General features: G+C 36.6%; 1 protein-coding gene across 1 annotated transcript in view; it reads right to left on the bottom strand.

Moving 5' to 3' along the window:
* The window catches only part of TTN (titin), a 272495-nt gene that overhangs the window by 123081 nt on the left and 130469 nt on the right, over positions 1–18945 (bottom strand). Inside the window, exons 147-188 of the mRNA XM_080798480.1 lie at positions 18219–18293; positions 17969–18052; positions 17364–17438; positions 16629–16718; positions 15990–16067; positions 14823–14891; positions 14434–14517; positions 13984–14277; positions 13049–13129; positions 12188–12265; positions 11574–11657; positions 11352–11417; positions 9920–10000; positions 9734–9817; positions 9530–9613; positions 6813–6887; positions 6613–6696; positions 6419–6496; positions 5850–5933; positions 5655–5738; positions 5460–5543; positions 5264–5347; positions 5068–5151; positions 4872–4955; positions 4705–4788; positions 4416–4502; positions 4169–4252; positions 3975–4058; positions 3779–3862; positions 3583–3666; positions 3388–3471; positions 2996–3079; positions 2800–2883; positions 2633–2716; positions 2417–2500; positions 2206–2289; positions 1993–2076; positions 1785–1862; positions 1278–1361; positions 738–824; positions 403–480; positions 146–223 (exon numbers count right to left, since the gene is read on the bottom strand). Of these exons, the coding sequence (XP_080654606.1) occupies positions 146–223; positions 403–480; positions 738–824; positions 1278–1361; positions 1785–1862; positions 1993–2076; positions 2206–2289; positions 2417–2500; positions 2633–2716; positions 2800–2883; positions 2996–3079; positions 3388–3471; positions 3583–3666; positions 3779–3862; positions 3975–4058; positions 4169–4252; positions 4416–4502; positions 4705–4788; positions 4872–4955; positions 5068–5151; positions 5264–5347; positions 5460–5543; positions 5655–5738; positions 5850–5933; positions 6419–6496; positions 6613–6696; positions 6813–6887; positions 9530–9613; positions 9734–9817; positions 9920–10000; positions 11352–11417; positions 11574–11657; positions 12188–12265; positions 13049–13129; positions 13984–14277; positions 14434–14517; positions 14823–14891; positions 15990–16067; positions 16629–16718; positions 17364–17438; positions 17969–18052; positions 18219–18293 (3648 nt within the window). The remainder of the gene's footprint in view (positions 1–145; positions 224–402; positions 481–737; positions 825–1277; positions 1362–1784; positions 1863–1992; positions 2077–2205; positions 2290–2416; positions 2501–2632; positions 2717–2799; positions 2884–2995; positions 3080–3387; positions 3472–3582; positions 3667–3778; positions 3863–3974; positions 4059–4168; positions 4253–4415; positions 4503–4704; positions 4789–4871; positions 4956–5067; positions 5152–5263; positions 5348–5459; positions 5544–5654; positions 5739–5849; positions 5934–6418; positions 6497–6612; positions 6697–6812; positions 6888–9529; positions 9614–9733; positions 9818–9919; positions 10001–11351; positions 11418–11573; positions 11658–12187; positions 12266–13048; positions 13130–13983; positions 14278–14433; positions 14518–14822; positions 14892–15989; positions 16068–16628; positions 16719–17363; positions 17439–17968; positions 18053–18218; positions 18294–18945) is intronic.

Here is an 18945-nt window from a genome sequence, read left to right as displayed (position 1 = left end):
TAAGAATCCGTAGTTAAAGGAGCAGTATTAAAATTATTGGAACTAAATAAGGACATTTTGTCCCTAGTTACACAACAACAAGGACAGATAACAGGTTACTTTAAAAAAGCAATGATACTAATGATATCAATGGTGACGGGAATACCTTGAGTTTCTGGCATTTCTGGCTTCTTGACAGTTGGGACTTTCTTCACTGGGACAACTTTCTTTGCCATCTCAGGTACTTTAAAGATATTAGTAGCATTTAATAATATAAATTTGCAAGATGCAATATGTACACATTAATTTGACAACATTTAGATAACAGTTACGCACATAATACAACACAAAATAGTAAGGACTGTCGCATTTTAGACAGCACACAAAAATGAAGCAAATACTGATGTATTTTACTATGAGTACCTTTAGGAGGTGGAGCTTCTGGTTTCTTGATAACAGGAACTTTCTTCTCTGGAACAATCTTCTTGGGTTCTTCAGGTACTTTAAAGATAGGAATTTCAAATGATTATAATGAAAAGCCTAACACTAATGAATGAATAAAGATCACACCCATCCTTCAGTAGGCACACTGTAAAATCCCATAGCTTTGTGTGTGCAAATGACTTCTGTTCTTGCCAATGAAGTCGAATTTCAAGAAAGAAGAGAGAAGACCCACATTTTACCTTAAAGAAGATATGTAATAGATACAAAAATCAAACCATGTATTTTCCTATACAGTTCAGGACCCTGCCTTGTACCTGCTGGGGGTGGGGCTTCTGGCTCCTCTTCCACAACAGGAACTGGCTCTTCCTCTTCCGGAGCAATTTCCTCAGGTTCTTCATATACTTTAAAGATAAAGTTAATTGTAATTCCATGTATGGAACAGTATTCTAAAATGCACAAAACACTGAACATAAAAACTAGTAACCTTGATTTCGTCCCTTGTTTTAATTAATAACTTTTCTTAGTTTTGTGAAGATGAAACCTATCTTATTTGCACTGACTTTGGTTTCTATTGATCTGAGTGCTTGGAAAGCCCTTTTGGAGTTTAATGTCATTTATAGTCACTGGTTCTGTCCTACTTTCTGTGTTCATTAGAGATACTTTAATACAGCTTATGATGCCCCATGGAGAGGTCACTGATTGAAAACCCAAATCAGAGCTAATTAATAATGATTAAGACAAATAATTAAAGGACAGAAAATGACCAAGAGATACCAAAGAAGAAAAAAAGAAGAACAAGGCTTCAATTAGCAACTGTCTTTGAGTGGCAAGCTCATTAATGGTCTAACATGTACCTTCTGGAGGAGGAGACTCTACTTTCCGGGGAACAGGAATGGCTGGTTCCTCTTCTACGACAGGTTTCTTTGGCACCTCTGGCACTTTAAAGATATTAGTTAGTTTTACTTCAGTTTTACTGCTGGGTAGTTGAGAAGTACATGAAATTTATACCACCTCTAGTTCACATCTAGGTCAAACAACCCAGAGACAAATGCAAGAACAATATTCCCAAGGCCAGTAATCTGTTCTGAGATCCACATAGCAATGAGGGAAATGTGGCCTATTCAGACTAACAAAACCATATTAGCAAACTCTTTGATGCACATAAGAGATGCATCAGTTTTTTGTTTGTCTGTTTTTAAACCAGTGATGTTATTTAAAAACACTTAAACCCTAAAAATCCAGAATGGCACGTTTGTAATTGTGAATGTAAGAAGTTTGACAAACAACAGGGTTTCCTGTAATAAGTAACTTTTGAAGCCAGAGTGAGTGTTTTCCTGCAGAATCTCATTAGTGACATGTACCTTTAGGTGGTGGGACTTCCGGCTTCTTGGGAACAGTTACTTTCTTTTCAGGAACAGCTTCTTTTGGAACTTCAGGCACTTTAAAGGCATTAATATTTTAACATTATGAAGAGTTTCTAGTAAACATTCATCACATTTACACAGCACAAAATACTTCCAAAGAACTGGAGGTTTTACCCTCCATCACATGGTAGACAGCTGTATGTACCTTTAGGAGGTGGGACTTCCGGTTTTTTGGGCACCACTGGAGGCACCTTCTTTTCAGGGACAACTTCCTTGGGTACCTCAGGCACTTTAAAAGATATTAGTTATTTTTAGCTCATAGTTTCAACCACATGAAAATCATTAGGTATAGATATAGCAGTGGATCCCAACACCCGAAAGACTTTTTCTGAAGGAGGTTAGTGGCAGTGAGAAATACCTTTCGCTGGTGGTGGTTCAGGTTTTTTGGCAACGACAGTTGGTGGTTTCTTTTCTGGGACGGGTTTCTTGGGTGGCACGGTCACTAAAGATTTAGAATTTATTTTTCAGAATCAGCGAAGATGAACGAGAAATAAGACAAAAGCTCAAAGAATTTTCAGGGCAAGAGGGGTGGAAAGTTGGCTAAGGCAACCTAGCAGCTGGCCAAGTACCTTTCGGAGGAGCAGCCGGCTCCGGCTCTTCCACAGCTTCTGCGGGAGGCTCTTCCCAGGCAATTTCCTCAGGCTCCTCACGCACTTGAAAGACACAAGCTCATTTTAATGCTAGAGTTGACTCACGCATAGGAAATAGTTTACAAACAGATTTTCACAACACTAAGAAGAGAGTTTTCTTTTCAAAAAGAATAGTTTTGATAGTGTCATTATTACCTGCAGGGGGAGGACTCTCAGGTTTGGGAGGAAGAGCCTCAGGCACCTTCTTTTCTGGAACAGCTGCCTTGGGCACCTCGGGCACTTGAAAGATATTAGTATTTTCATGATTAGACAGGGTAGAGACAAATGGACGGTATCAAACCCAGTGACATGGGGGTGACTACCTTTGGCTGGTGGGACTTCGGGCTTTTTGGGAGGCATCACAGGCACCTTCTTTTCAGGGACCACTTCTCTGGGAGCCTCGGGGACTTAAAAGATATTAGTAAAATTACACTTGGGAACTATGAAGACCACTTGAATGAGATATTTTCAAGAGCAGAAGAATTATGTCTCTTTAAGCCTAAGGTTGGTGACAAGTACCTTTAACAGGTGGGACTTCTGGCTTTTTAGGAGGTGCCACAGACACTTTCTTTTCAGGAACCACTTCTTTGGGAGCCTCAGGCACTTAAAAGATATTAATAAAAGTACACTTAGGGGTTATGAAGATGACCGGAACAAGATATTTTTGAGAGCAGAAGAGTTACATCTTTTTAAGTCTAAGGTGAGTGACAAATAACTTTAACAGGTGGGACTTCTGGCCTCTTAGGAGGCTCCACACACATTTCCTTTTCAGGGACCACTTCTTTGGGAGGCTCAGGCACTTAAAAGATGTTAGTAAAATTATACTTAGGGGTTATGAAGACGACCGGAACAAGATATTTTTGAGAGCAGAAAAGTTACGTCTTTTTAAGCCTAACGTCGCTGACAAATACCTGTAATAGGTTGGACTTCTGGCTTTTTAGGAGGCGCCACAGACACTTTCTTTTCGGGGACCACTTCTTTGGGAGCCTCAGGCACTTAAAAGATATTAGTAAAATTATACTTAGGGGTTATGAGACCGCTGGAACAAAACATTTTCAAGAGCAGAAGGGCTGTATCTTCTTAGGTCTGAGGTGAGTGACAAGTACCTGTAACATGTTCAACTTCAGGTTTTTTAGGAGGCAACACTGGTACTTTCTTTTCAGGGACAATTTCTTGAGGAACTTCAGGCACTTAAAAGATATTAGTAGTTTTATATTTAGATTAATGAGGTCAATGGACTAAACATATTTCCAAGAGCAGAAGAGGTATTTCTTCTTAGATAAGGACATGAGTGAATAATACCTGAAACTGGTCGGGCTTCTGGTTTTTTGGCTGGTGCCCTGGGAAATTTCGGTTCTGGGACAACTTCATGAGCAACTTCAGGCACTTGAAAGATATTAGTAGTTTTAAAGTTAAGTTAATGAAGAGCAAAGGGCCAAAATTATTCTTGAGGAAAGAAGAGATATTTCTTCAAAACGAGATCAAGGCTATCATGTACCTGTGACAGGTGGGGCATCTGGTTTTTTGGGTGGTGCCTTGGGAATTATCTTCTCTGGGACAACTTCTTGAGCAACTTCAGGCACTTGAAAGATATTAGTAGTTTTAGAAGTTATGAATACTGAAGGCATATATTACAATGATTGGGAAGAGCACAAGACAGTACTTTTTCTTAACGGGGGTATGAATAAATACCTTTAGCAGGTGGTGCTTCTGGTTTTTTGGGCACAACCACAGACATTTTTTTCTCAGGGACAACTTCTTTAGGAGCTTCAGGAACTTTGAAGATATTAGTATCTTTTAGTTAGAGATTATAACAGGGTAATATTGCCAACACGTTTACCCAAGCAAATACAATTTATGAGACAGGAGGACAGTTCCATACACACTCTTCCCAGCCCCCTGAAACAGGTGACCAACAACAACTTGGAAGAATAAATACCTTTAGCAGGTGGAGCTTCTGGCTTTTTAGGAGGAGCCACAGGTACTTTCTTCTCAGGGATGACTTTCTTTGGCGGTACCTCAGGCACTTCAAAGACATTGGTAATTTGTGTTTAGAAAAGGTTAAAACATTCCTCACTGTATCCTGTCATTATACACTAAGATATTCTGTTTAACTTCTGACTTTCTTTTCTTTAGAATCATATCACCTTTATGTTGTCATATTTGTATGCAGAATTTTCTAGCTAAAATAACAGTTTTCTCCCTAGTTTGTATGGCTCTGACCTTACCTGCAGGAGGAGGACTCTCGGGTTTGGGAGGAAGAGCCTCAGGCACCTTCTTTTCTGGAACAGCTGCCTTGGGCACCTCGGGCACTTGAAAGATATTAGTATTTTCATGATTAGACAGGGTAGAGACAAATGGACGGTATCAAACCCAGTGACATGGGGGTGACTACCTTTGGCTGGTGGGACTTCGGGCTTTTTGGGAGGCATCACAGGCACCTTCTTTTCAGGGACCACTTCTCTGGGAGCCTCAGGCACTTAAAAGATATTAGTAAAATTACACTTAAGAACTATGAAGATCACTGGAATGAGATATTTTCAAGAGCAGAAGAATTATGTCTCTTTAAGCCTTAGGTTGGTGACAAGTACCTTTAACAGGTGGGACTTCTGGCTTTTTAGGAGGTGCCACAGACACTTTCTTTTCAGGAACCACTTCTTTGGGAGCCTCAGGCACTTAAAAGATATTAGTAAAAGTACACTTAGGGGTTATGAAGACGACCGGAACAAGATATTTTTGAGAGCAGAAGAGTTACATCTTTTTAAGTCTAAGGTGAGTGACAAATACCTGTAACAGGTGGGACTTCTGGCTTTTTAGGAGGCGCCACAGACACCTTCTTTTCAGGGACCACTTCTTTGGGAGGCTCAGGCACTTAAAAGATATTAGTAAAAGTACACTTAGGGGTTATGAAGATGACCGGAACAAGATATTTTTGAGAGCAGAAGAGTTACATCTTTTTAAGTCTAAGGTGAGTGACAAATACCTGTAACAGGTGGGACTTCTGGCTTTTTAGGAGGCGCCACAGACACTTTCTTTTCAGGGACCACTTCTTTGGGAGCCTCAGGCACTTAAAAGATATTAGTAAAATTATACTTAGGGGTTATGAGACCGCTGGAACAAAACATTTTCAAGAGCAGAAGGGCTGTATCTTCTTAAGTCTGAGGTGAGTGACAAGTACCTGTAACAGGTGCAACTTCAGGTTTTTTAGGAGGCACCACTGGTGCTTTCTTTTCAGGGACAATTTCTTGAGGAACTTCAGGCACTTAAAAGATATTAGTAAAATTACATTTAAAAATGATGAGACCACTAGAGCAAAACATTTTCAAGAGCAAAAGAGTTCAATCTTTTTAAACCTAAAGCTGGTGACAAATACCTGTCACAAGTGGGACTTCAGGCTTTTTAGAAGGCACCACAGGCACTTTCTTCTCAGGGACAACCTCTTTGGGAGCCTCAGGTACTTTGAAGATATTAGTAAATTTACATTTGAGTCACAAGGATCCACACAGACAAGAACTTCATTTATACAACAAAAGAGCTTTCAAACCTAGCCTGGTGGTTCTTGCTAAGGCCCTCCCTACCCACCTTAAATAAAGGGTGGTTTAGAATGTACCTTTGATTATGCTGAGTGAAATAAGTCAAGCAGAGAGAATCAATTATCATATGGTTTCCCTTATTTGTGGAGCATAAGGAATAACACAGAGGACATTGGGAGCTGGAGAGAAGGGAGTTGGGGGAAATTGGAGGGGGAGAGGAACCATGAGAGACTGTGGACTCTGAGAAACAAACTGAGGGTCTTGGAGAGGAGGGAGGTGGGGGGTTGGGTGAGCCTGGTGGTGGGTATTATGGAGGGCATGTATTGCATGGAGCACTGGGTGTGGTGCATAAACGATGAATTCTGAACACTGAAAAGAAATAAAAAAAAAAAAAAGAAAAAGAATGTACCTTTGACAGGTATGACCTCAGGCTTTGGGGGAGGATGCACTTTCCTTTCTGGGACAACTTCTCTGCGTGCCTCTGGCACTTTAAAGATATTAATATTTTTACATTTAGGAGTTAGAAGAATCTGTACAGACAAGAAACATATTCATACAGAAGAAGACATTTCCCCAAATTTCTAAGTTCCCAGCAACATATACCTTCATCATGAGGAAGTTCAGGCTTTTTGTGAGGAATCACATATGTTTTCTTTTCAGGGACAATTTCTTGGGGAGCTTCCAGCACTTTAAGAAATTAGTATTTTAACATTTAGTGTTATGAAGAGCACTAGGAACAGCAAAATATTTTCAAGACTACAAGAGCTATTTCTTCTTGAGCTTGAGGGCATGGTCACTCGTACCTTCAACTGAAGGAGGTTCTCTTTTTTTGAAAGGAGCTCTCTTTGCAGGAATAACTTCTTGAGGAGCTTCAGGCACTTTAAAGATATTAGTATTTCATATTTCAGATGTAAAAGTATTAGTGAAAACAGTAATCCCAATAAGTGGGCAAGTGTAGTTTTCTAGAGGTCTCTTCTCTGCCTGTCTCTTCTCCCCTTGCTCCACCCATCACATAAGTCTTGGGGGCTCGTGGGATCCTCAGGAAGAGGGGCTGCCCACCCTTCACCGGCACTTGGCTTAGTTCCTGTGACATTGTGGACCTTCCTTACTAAGAATTTGTTGAATGAATACTTTTATTAGAGGGGGTTTCTGTTTAAATAGGAACACCCACAAGTATTTTCTCGAGAGGCAATTTCTTGTGCAGCTTCAGGTGTTTGGAAGATATTAGTATGTTTACATTTAGGTGTTACGAAGAACATTAGAAAAGCACAGTTGTAAGAGCAGAGGACAGATCATTTCTTCAGTATCCGTTCACAGGTATCATACACCTTTTATAGGCAGAGGTTCTGGCTCTTTAGGAAAATCCTCAGATACTTGCATTTCGGAAGCAACTTCTTTCATAGTTTCTGGGACTTTGAAGATATTAGTATCAAGCTTAGAGGTTAAGGCATCAGTGAAGACTTTAGATACATTAACTACACCAAAGTGGCATTTCTGGCTCCAAGGGCGCTTCTTTTAAAAACTGGATGATGTATAAAGCTTTGAAGAAAGGAATCAAATCCTAATTGTCTTTGTTTATTATTCTTCAGCTCCCTAGTCCCACACACATAACTGGCATTTATTAAATGAATGAAGGCAGGAATGATAGAATGATGGATCCCTTTACTAGAAGGTGTTTCAATTTCAGGGGGAGCAGCCATGGGTGTTTTCCTTACAGGGACAGCTTCCTGTCCTTTAAAGATATTAATACGTTGTTCTTCACAGTGTAGAAGACTTTTAGTCCTAACTCCACTTACAGGAATGCCCAGACTGGGAGACATTCCTGCTCCCTGCGTCTGGTTCTTCAGGGATAGGATGGGTCCTTGATTATCAGGAGCTGTTTTCTTGGTCACTTCAGGTACTATCGATATTAGGAATTTTATTTTTTAGAATGGTGGATGTATAGAAAATGAGATCATGGAAAATTAGCTTCAAGTGAAAAAAAATGATCTTGTATAACTAATGATGTACTTTTAGCTATTTAATTTGAGGAGAACCTAAGAGCTTCTTTCTTGTCTGGATAGGCTTCATTTTGCCCTTACCTTGGGTAAGTATTTGTTTTTCAAGTATAGGAGAGAGGAGAATGACCCAAAGATCCTAGACTGAAAAAATCATGTCAAAGTGTTCAGATATTCTTTAAATTACAGAATATCCTGGATATCATAAAGAAATTGTTAAGCTGGATGTTTTCAAACTTTCTCATCTTTTGATTTACCTAAAAACATTCAAAATGGAAAAACGCAGGACTCTAAAAAATCAAAGATAATGAGAGGAACAACTAAGTGTTCCGTGCAGAATTCCAATGTTAACTAGTTTTAACTGCCTTAATTCTGGAAGGTTCTCAGGTGGAGACTGTATGACCAAAAGAACTGCTCAAAGTAGAATTTAATATTTTATTGTCTTTAAGTCATGGTTTTCTGAGAATATTTCTATACTAACTTCTTATGGGAAAAGAATTATTTCACATTCATGTGTTTGTTTGTGTTTAGTAGTAATTTTATTTTAATAGAAAGGCAATTCCAAGAAGCAGTTATATTTTCTCCTGAAATTTCAACTCCATGGAGAGTTAAATTACTGTTTTACAGTATATAGCCAAGCACCTCTGTCATTCGATGCCACTGAGTTCTGCTTTAAAGGGGGAGTGCTAAACCAATTTGGTCTAGTTTCAGGGATATAAATGTTTTAAGTAGTCTTGTGTAGCCTTTTTTTTTGGCTAGTCTGATTCCCCCCCCCCTTTTTTTGGAACAGTAATTGCTATTTCCTATTGAAGAATCCATCTGGGTCACATCTACACATTGTATGTCTTCATATATTCCCTGGAGACTTCATAGTTAGACTTTATAGCCCAAGCACCTTCCATTTAGATAAGTTAAAGATTTTTTCCTCCTTCTATTTTCTCTTGAATAGCTCATGGGAATAGGTATATGCCCTTGAGCTTCTGCTTTGGGGGACCCACTTCTCTGCAATGATATTCCTTGGTAGCATCTGGGGCTCTCAAGATATTAGTATATTTATAGGTGTTAAGTTCAACTACAATCATGAGATATGAAAGTCAGCTTTCTTCTGGCTTGTACCTTTTGGTGGTGGTATTCTTCTTTTAGCAACAGGAGCTTGCTGCTCTGGAAGACCTTCCTTGGAGACTTCCAACTCTTTAAAGATATTAGTATTTTTTAGTTGAGGAAAGGCAAAGACATGAAGACACACATATTTAAAAAGTTAGGTATGTTAACAGATATTGTAACTTTAAATTAGAAATTTAACTTTTGTTCTAATTTCTTATCCTTGTACATAGTATGAATGGGACCTTTTTTTTTGGTAGGGGGCAAGTCATAGAAAGTTCCTTGTCTTGGGTACATTGGGGACCCTAAAGATATTAGTATTTTAGTGTTAGGGGTTCTAAGAACCTACACAAAACACTAAACATATTTTTCAGACTGAAGAAGAAAAATTCTCTTTAGATTTTCATAACTAAGAATTATACCTTCAGTTGGAGGATGCTCTGGAATTTGGGGAACAGCCTCAGGTAACTCCACCTCTGGAAAAACTTCTCTGGTTGTATCAGGCTCTTTAAAAATATTATTAGGTTTACACTTAGAAGTTGTGAAAACAGTAAATCATATAACACACAATTTTTGAGTCTTGAATCCAAAGTTATTCATCCAAGTTTGATGTTGTTGAAATGTACCTTTAGTTGCTGGCGTTTCTCTCTTTTTAGGAATAGTCACATATACTTTGTCCTCTGGAACAACTTTCTTGGGTGGCTCAGGCACTTAAAAGATATGAGTATAGTTATATTTATAAACAGCACAGGAGAGGATTAAGCTTTTAAAATGAGCCCTAAATAAATTTTCTTCAGACTAGATCATTATACCTTTTGCTATTTTGGTTTTCTTTGGAGGATGAGTCACAAGTACTTTTTCTTCTGTGGTGGATTCTTCTGACACTTCATAAACTTCAAAGATATTAGTATTTATACAATTAAGGGCATTTCAAGGCAATGACGAATAGTATTAAGAAAACATGATACATAGTACACACTCATCACCCAAATTACCAGTAGTACATAGACACAAACTAGTGACAAGAACACATCTGCTAAGAGAAAGCCTCATTCCCAGTTGTATCACATAGAACTCTCATTTATGATGACAATAAAATTGAGGAATTCACTGGCCAGGGACTATATAATTCTTATATTTTGTCTGCAGAAAGTTACTGGCGAAATTTTTCTTTGCACTTAGTTTTGTCCATAAAGAACAAAGTTGATTCTCCTACATTTGACCTATTGGAAATTTGTATCCAAATTTTTCAGTAGGTGAAATTTTCCAGGAATCTAGGTGGCTATAATTTTAAACCATATCGGGTTTATGGCTGCATAGTTTAATAACCACTTAGGGATTGGAAGCAGGAAAGAAAAAGAAAAAAAAATTAAATCTTTGAAAATAAGGCAACTGAAGAAAATAAGGATTTCTCTAGCTTTTAGAAATGAAGACAGGCTGGTGACAATAACCTGACTTTAGCATAGAAAGGGTATTCGATGGAGGGAGTCATCATATATATGTATCCCAACCTAGTATTATAGCCCCCCCCAAAATGGGTTTAAACAAGGAATTTTTTAGATTAAAATAAATGAAAGAAAATCAGAACTATTGGTATTTTTAGATTAAAATAAGTGGAAAGATATCTTGAGCACTGGCATTTTTACTATTCAGATTACTGAATAATATTCTATTCAAAATATTTTATTATTCAGATTATTTTACTCCTCAAATTATTTAATCATAATTTTATGTAAAAGCAAAAAAAAAGGGCTTGAAAATTCTTTTGCTGTTGTAATGGCTTTATAAATATATGGTCATTTAAGCAACATTGTCAAAATGTTTCCAATGATGGCTGTAAAGGGTAAAAAAATAAAAAAGGGGCATTTTGATTCTATGAAATCCAATTAAAATATTATTATGAAGTTGAAGTAAAGTTACTTCATGGCCTGAGAAAATAAATTGCTTCAAAGCAGAAGATATTTGTACAAAGAACAGTTTAACAAGACAAGACAATGACAAATTCAAAAAGGTAAACAACTTTTCTAAAATTGGGCAATGTTGTAAGTACAGGATTTTTTTTTTTTTTTAATTTGGTGAGGAGATATACCTTGTCTGAGACAAATAGCCATTTAAATTATTTAATTTTAGCCAAACATTTTTGGCACATTAGGCTTTGATAAGATATTAGTATACTTATTTTTAAAAGCTATGGAGACAAACACAAATGAAACCAAAGAGAACCACCAATTTTTCTACACTCACTGTATATCGTTGTGTGTTCAGAAAGAGATTTTTCTTCTTGAATAATTTTCTTAGGCACCTCAGGAACTTTAAAGATATTAGTATATTAACTGTTATAAATAACAAGTATACTAAGAATATAAAGAAGCAAAATACAAGGATTTAACATCACACACATTTACTTTAAAAAATGAATAACTAAACAAAGAGTCATTTCATGTCATGATTAGTTTCAGTGTATACCTTTAGTTGGTGGAACTTCAGGCTTTTTAGGAACAGCTTCATGAACCCTTTCTTCTGGAACAATTTTCTTGGGTACTTCAGGTGCTTTAAAGATATTTATTTTATTTTTTAAAATATCATAATTGGATATAAAATATGAAGACAAAAAGGGGATCTAACAAGAAGAATGGCAAGAATTCCAAAATCATAAGCCAACTAAACACACAATCAATGCATCTCTCTAGATTGCCTTGTTGATGAGTTCTTGATTTATCATATTAAAAATACTTTGTCCTTGGGGTATAGCATCTTTTCTATTGTTATCTGGAATGTTTGTTTTCCAAAGCTCCTTGACAATAGCTTCTGAAATAAATTATTTTTGAAAAGAAGTTGAGGGGGTCAATATCAATTAAGGCTTAAGATCAACAAAAACAGTAACAACTTTTAGGCTGATGCCTTTGTTTCCAGAGGGTCATCACAAAAGGGAGGACTATGTTTTAGAACATAAATTGAAGTTTGCATAATTAAGCTCTATTGTGGGATTGAAGGGGGAAGGATCTCCCCCTCTCTCCGCTCCATTGTAAGTGAATAAGAGGGGATTTTTATATTAGTGGTGATTCAGCAAAGGCAGGTACCTTTAGCTGGTGGAAATCTGGGCTCTTCAGGAACACGTACTTTTTCTTCTACCACAATTTTCTTGGTCACTTCAGGTACTTTAAAGATAGTAGTAATAATTTCTTTTACTTTTAAACATTCATAAAGATTTGTAACAAGCACAATGTAATAAAAATGTAAACACAAAACATGACATGGTCATAAGAGGAAACAAAACGATCACTTTATCAAATATATTACAGTACTTAAAATGAGTTGAATATTGATAACAAATATGACAACAGAAATTCAGAAGAATTTCCCATGTTAGAATTGTAAGAACTTGACAAGAAAAATTATTAAGACACCTTCTGCTGGGGCTACTTCTGCTTGTTTTGGTGAATAGTTGGTGCTTTCTCTTCAGTGATAATGTTCTTAAATAATTCAAAGACTTTAAAGATATAAGTATATATTATTTATCAGATGTTTTTCTTATTTCTATTGTAAAATTCAAGACGTTCCCCAAAATGAACAAAGCAGGGACATTAAACACATAGTCACTATGTATTTATTATTACTAGGTGATTAAAATTAAGAATTAATAGGAAAACATGGATTTATCAATAAGCATTTTAGTGAATATACAATCAAATAGTACCAAAGAAGGAAACCTAGGTGCACTATTTGATTAATAAGGGTATTTGCTTTGGGTATGACAATATTGACTTTCTCTTTAGGTAGAACTTCCTTTGGCCCCTCAACCCTTTTAAAGATATTAGTTTGTTTTAGAAATTCCAAAAACACAATACACAGAAGAAAAACATCAAGAACACAAACATTTAGTGCAATCAAGGTGCTGCTGCACATATAATAAGGTAAGCAGTTTTTCACTAATGAAATACCTTTAGCTGGTGGCTCTTTTTGAGGAACAACTTTAGTGGGTGGTTTTTTTGGAGGGATGATTTTCTCAGATATTTCAGGCCCTTCAAAGATATTGGTGTTTTGATTTAGAATAAGTTCTTGAAGTATTAGGGAGCACTACCAATAAAGTTAGTCCAGTGTGGGCTCATAAATGCTTTCTCTACTTATATTTTTTGAATTTATATCACACTTCCAAGAGAGACACGATTTTGCTAAATTTCATCTATATGGTAGATTTACTATGAATAATAAGCACACATGCACACATACATATTCCTTCATATCACACACAAATTAATTTGTGCAAGATCTGGAAAGGTACTGAAGAGAATTTTATGTATCATAGTTTATCCTAAAAAAAACCCCACAAAACTAGAAAGCAGGTAGTGTTACCAATGCTTCATTTGCTTCCTTAATGTTATTTCTCTAACGAAAATATCATAAAATGCAGAAGCTTTTGATAAGCAATGATCAGTTTGTGAACAGCTGACTCATGTTAACAAAGCAATGGTTGTTTTGCCTAAACATGTAAATTTCTCAGTGAACTGAGTAGCTTCTATTTCACTCAACTGATGACACTGGTCAGATATTTTGGCACCTGTAACAATCACGTAACAATCATTCTTAGCTGGGTTCAAGACAGAATCTACAAATTCATATAAGTGAGCTCCTTAGATAAGTAGGTATCAAATACCATTATCTTGTCTGTTAAAATTATACACTGTAAGGTTAATCTCTACTCCATATTAATATTTGTATCAAATAGCTGAAGCTCATGCTTAAAGCATTCCATGAGTTTAACTTGGAAAGTCAGTGGGTTTCTACTGTTCCAAACTGAGCATGAAAGGCACTTAAAAAAAAAAGTGAGTTAGAGCAAGGTATAGCAATTTGTCATAGCAACAGAATTCACCTATACCTTTAGGTGGAGCTTTGGGTTTTTCATATACTTCCACTTCTTCTGTCTCTAAAACTTCTATTACTCTATGGACCTCTTCAGCCCTGTGTACTTCTTCGACTCTAGGTCGTTCTACTTTGATGAATTCTTCTACTTCATGGAACTCTTCTTCTTCAAAATATTCTTGAACTTCATGGAACTCTTCTTCCTCAAGCACTTCCACTGGTGTTTCTACTACTTCTAATTCTGTTCTCTCTCTTACTACCTCCTCTTTGTGGAAGGCAACTGATATTTTTTCTTCAACCACGGTCCTCCCTGAAAGAGCATCTACTTTAAGAAATTTGTTTTTTCAAACACAGAAGAAATGAAGATATAAATTCAAAATACAGAATGACAACAACTGGAAAAAAAAAAAAGGCTTTCATCATGCAATAATATATGAAGACACAGAAAAGACCTTTCCAAAAATACCTTTAGCTGGGGGAGCAGCTTCTTTTTTAGGCACAGGGACTTTCTTTTCTGCGATTTTCCTTTCTGGGACTTTCTTTTCAGGCACTTTAAAGATATAGTTTTAATATTTAGGACTATCAAGAGCAAGTTTTCATAGACCAAAGACATCTAAACAGTCAAGACACAGAGACATTAAACATAAAAACCTTTTTTAAAAATTTTTAAATTTTAAAAATTTTTAAAAATTTTTATTTTTTAAGTAGGCTCCACACCCAGTGTGGGGTTTGAACTCATGACCCTGAGATCAATAGTCACATGCTCTACTGAGCGAGCCAGCCAGGTACCCCAAACATAAAAATCTCAACGAAAAACTATTAACAGGAAATTCAGGTTTAAAACAGAATATGTACCTTTGGCTGGAGGTGGCTCTTTTTTCTGAACAGGAACAGGTATTTTTTCCTCAGGAACCTTCTTTGGCACTTTAAAGATATTAGGCATTTCAGTTAGCTAACAATACTAAATAATGAAAATAAAACAACATCTTTATAATAATTAAAGTGTAAGAAGTCATTCCACTACTGGACACCACTTTACAGACAATAAAGATATTGTCCCAATTCACTTACTTGTGCTAACTAGATAAGATGAAGGCATGTGCTGTTCTATTCTTTTTAAATAGCAAGGATTACCAACATTGGGCCTACTTCTAGTATTTTTAATTTGATGAAGATTTTTTGAAGTGATTACCATAACAGAGTACTTAAGCCTTAACACAGGTGTCCTTTTCTGCTGAGTACTATTTTATATGGGGGATGGGGGATGCCAAATGTGATAGGGAGAGCACAGCTTATCTGTTAAGAGCACTCCTGAAGTAGTAACCTCATTAGGAAACAAAGGCATTTTGTAATAACCTTAAACGCTTAGGCCAAATATTAGAAAGGACATGAGGTTCTTTAAAATAGTTGTCATCCAAGCATTAGAACAGATTTTTTCCCCCTGTAATATAGTATACATAATTATAATAACATGGGAAAACTCTATATAATGGAATAAAATTCATGAACGGAATGCAGGGAAGAAGGGTCTATTGTTATGTATATAAGCACAGAGAGATGTACTCATTAACATTAGAAGTCTCAGCTGTTTAGAATGAGAAGCATCTTGAGTAATTCATATACACACAGCCATCCAGTAACATAATCATCACTTAAGATTCCAAAACAGGCTAAAGATATGAAAGTTTGCTACTTAAATGATTCTAAGAAAGCAATCAAAGAAGAAGTTTCTGGGTTTTGTTTTTTTTTTTTTAAGAACGTTAACTGTAATTTAAAGACATTGTTAGGGGCGCCTGGGTGGCTCAGTGGGTTAAGTCTCTGCCTTCAGCTCAGGTCTTGATCTTGGGGTTCTGGGATCGAGCCCCACATTGGGCTCTCTGCTCAGCAGGGAGCCTGCTTCTCCCACCCCCTCTCTCTGCCTGCCTCTCTGCCTACTTGCGATCTCTCTCTCTCTCTCTGTCAAATAAAAATAAGAGAAATATTAAAAAAAATACAGACATTATTAATTGAGATTTGCTATACCTTTAGCTGGTGGTGCCTCCACTTTTTTAGGAACAGGAGTAGGAGCTTCAGGTACTGCTTTCTTAACCACTTCAGGCACTTCAAAGATATATGGACATTTTGAAAAAGGACATGCAATGAACAGAACAGCACCCATAGATGCAAAAAATAACACAAAACGTTGACTTATTTTTAAAAGATATTAGTAACTTAAATGATAATAGTACATTTGCAGCAGTGACTCTAAAAGTGGAAGGCTATTACTTCTTAATCCTATTAGCAAATATAGTATCAGTTACACAAAACTTGTCACAGTCTTCAGGGATGATAGGCTAAGAATTATTCTAAAAAGTAAACAACACAGAAATAGATTTTCCCCCACTTTAATACTGAATAAGAAATTAAAAACTAGAAACTAGGAGCAAGTGCTACAATAGGGTCTAGCTAGGAAAATTTCTAGTGCCAATAATACAAGAATATATTAGAGATGCAGTATAAAAGCTGGGTGGGGCCCTTCAGGTGCCATTACTTACTGATCATTAATTTGTCATTAGTAAGATGTAAGAAAAGTATACTGAGAAATATCAGACTTTGACTTATTCTGAGAAAGATTTGGACCACCATAGATTTTAAATGTCCAACTCCTAAAAGCAGCTGTACCTCTAGGTGGCGCCACTTCCTCAACTTCTATGCTAGGTGGTTCTTCAGCAATCTCTTCTTCTGGAATAGGCTCTTCTGGCTCCTCATACACTTTAAAAAGATTATTATTTTGTAAATTAGAATTCTTTTAAATATTAGACTAGGAGGATATATCTGAAAATGGAGGTTGTCTTAAATATAGGTAATTCATAGCTCGGTCTTTCTAATGCATGTACAAACTCACTAGTTCTTGAAAACAATCTACTGAGTCCTCAAAATATCTTAGGCCCTTCCCAGAATTTCAGAATTAGAAAAGATGTCAGAGAATTTGGTTGAAATTGTTATTTTTTTTAACGGAGGTGGACTTGTTGGAAGGCAAACATTCAGTTAGGGATAGACATCAGATTTTCTGTGTCAACTACTCAGACTTAACTGGAATTTCTTGGGCACGTTTATCCCACTATTACAAACCAAGTCATTTGATGAAAAATTCCCGATGGCAAATGGAGTTTCCTTTCAAAGACTGTCATTAAAATGAAACAAACAAACAGACAGACAGACAAATTGGCTAAATATGTAAGAAAGTCAGTTGATTTTAATTTGCCTGCCCAGTTTCTATTAGGTAAATAATGATTTCTTTTAGAGTCTGAATATCTTTATTTTCTGAAGTGAAATGTGCATTTGCCTCCTTCCAGTATTAGACAATAATAAGACAATGATGACCTGGAAAATCTATTTTCTTAGAAAGTCATCTACCTTCAACCGGTGGAACTTCCTCTTCTTCAGGGAGAATGATTCGTCTTTCTTCTACTTTTTTAGGTACCTCAGGAACTTAAAAGATATTGATCGTTTTAGGTACTTAAAATGCAAGAACGAATGAAGAGTGCATAAAGACCAAGTTTCCCCCTTTTTCAACACAAGGGAGTAAATATCAAGATACACATGCACAAGACGAAACATGGAGATTTCACAGAATCAGTTAATGAAACAAAAATAAGGTTTGTGATTTAAGACTAAGAGCCCATTTAAAGAAATATTCTGCCTTTTACTGCTGGAGCCTCTAGTTTTGTGGGAAGAGCAAAGCATACTTCAGGGCCTGGCTTCTTAGTTACTTTGGGCTCTTCAAAGATGTATTAGTTGAGTGTTTTTATTTTTTAGACACAACATACATAGGGAATCAACATAAAACACACAAAGTGGAAAAACTGACATAGCACAAACATGGGTGCTTCAGAGTCACAAATGGTGAATGGCAATGACAGACCATACAAGGCAGACAAACATTTATGCTGAACATCTGTGTGGACAGCATCGCAGTTCAACACTGGTACAGCAAACACATCCTTTTTTGGGTGATATACCTTTGGCAGGAGGAGCCACTGCTTTCTTAAGACCAGGAGGAGGCACTTTCTTTTCTGGTTCAGGTTTCTTAAGCACCACAGGCACTTTAAAGATATTATTTTATTTTTTATAGTTTAAGTTGCACAAACATGGAGACATAGACATAGCAATAATATAAGTTATACTAACAAATACTGAAAGAGGACACTTTGACTCTCACAGGTGAGAGAAAGCAATGGCGGTGTCTAATTGGCTTGGGAATGGTAGTACCTTTGGCAGGAGGAGCCTCCTCTTTCTTAGGAATGACCACTTTCTTCTCTGTTACTTTCTTCTTAGCCTCAGGCACTTTAAAGACATCATTTCATGATAAGAATTTATTGTGAGGAATAAAAAAGAGAGAACACAAGAAGTTCACACACAGAAAGACCACATGCAAGAGTTGCTCAAGATAGAGACATAGGGCATGTCGGGAGCCCAGTGCTATGACAGAAATAGGTTTTATAGAGTGAGGGATCAGCAACCTACTTGAATATCAGAGGACAGATGTTGTCATTTCAACCATTTCAAGGTCACCAGTAATTTATTAAATCATTATCTATAAAGTATTTCTGAATCCCTGAAGTCTAATAAAGGACTGATTGATTATATGACTATTTAACCTGGTGGAGGCACTATGCTTACTACGCCATGACCTTTGGCAGAAAATACAGTTACAGATATGTAGACTTCATCCTATACTATGAACTGATCTGCATAATTCATTCAGTGATAGAGCACTTCCACATACCTTACTTTATTTTATCCTCACAATAATATCTGAGCCCACAAGGACCGCTATTATTCTCCCCATTTTATAGGAGACAAACCTGAGGCTCAGACTGGTTAAAAGACTTGCTCAGAATGATACAGCAAGGAAAAAGCTAAGGCTAAAATCAAAACCTGCTGGGCTCCCATTTATATGTATGTATCAGAAGGCATAAGCTATTACTCAGTGTTT

This window comes from Martes martes (assembly GCF_963455335.1).
Source record: "Martes martes genome assembly, chromosome: 3".
In the NCBI taxonomy this organism is placed as follows: Eukaryota; Metazoa; Chordata; class Mammalia; order Carnivora; family Mustelidae; genus Martes; species Martes martes.
This window is presented reverse-complemented; position numbering and strand designations above follow the sequence as displayed.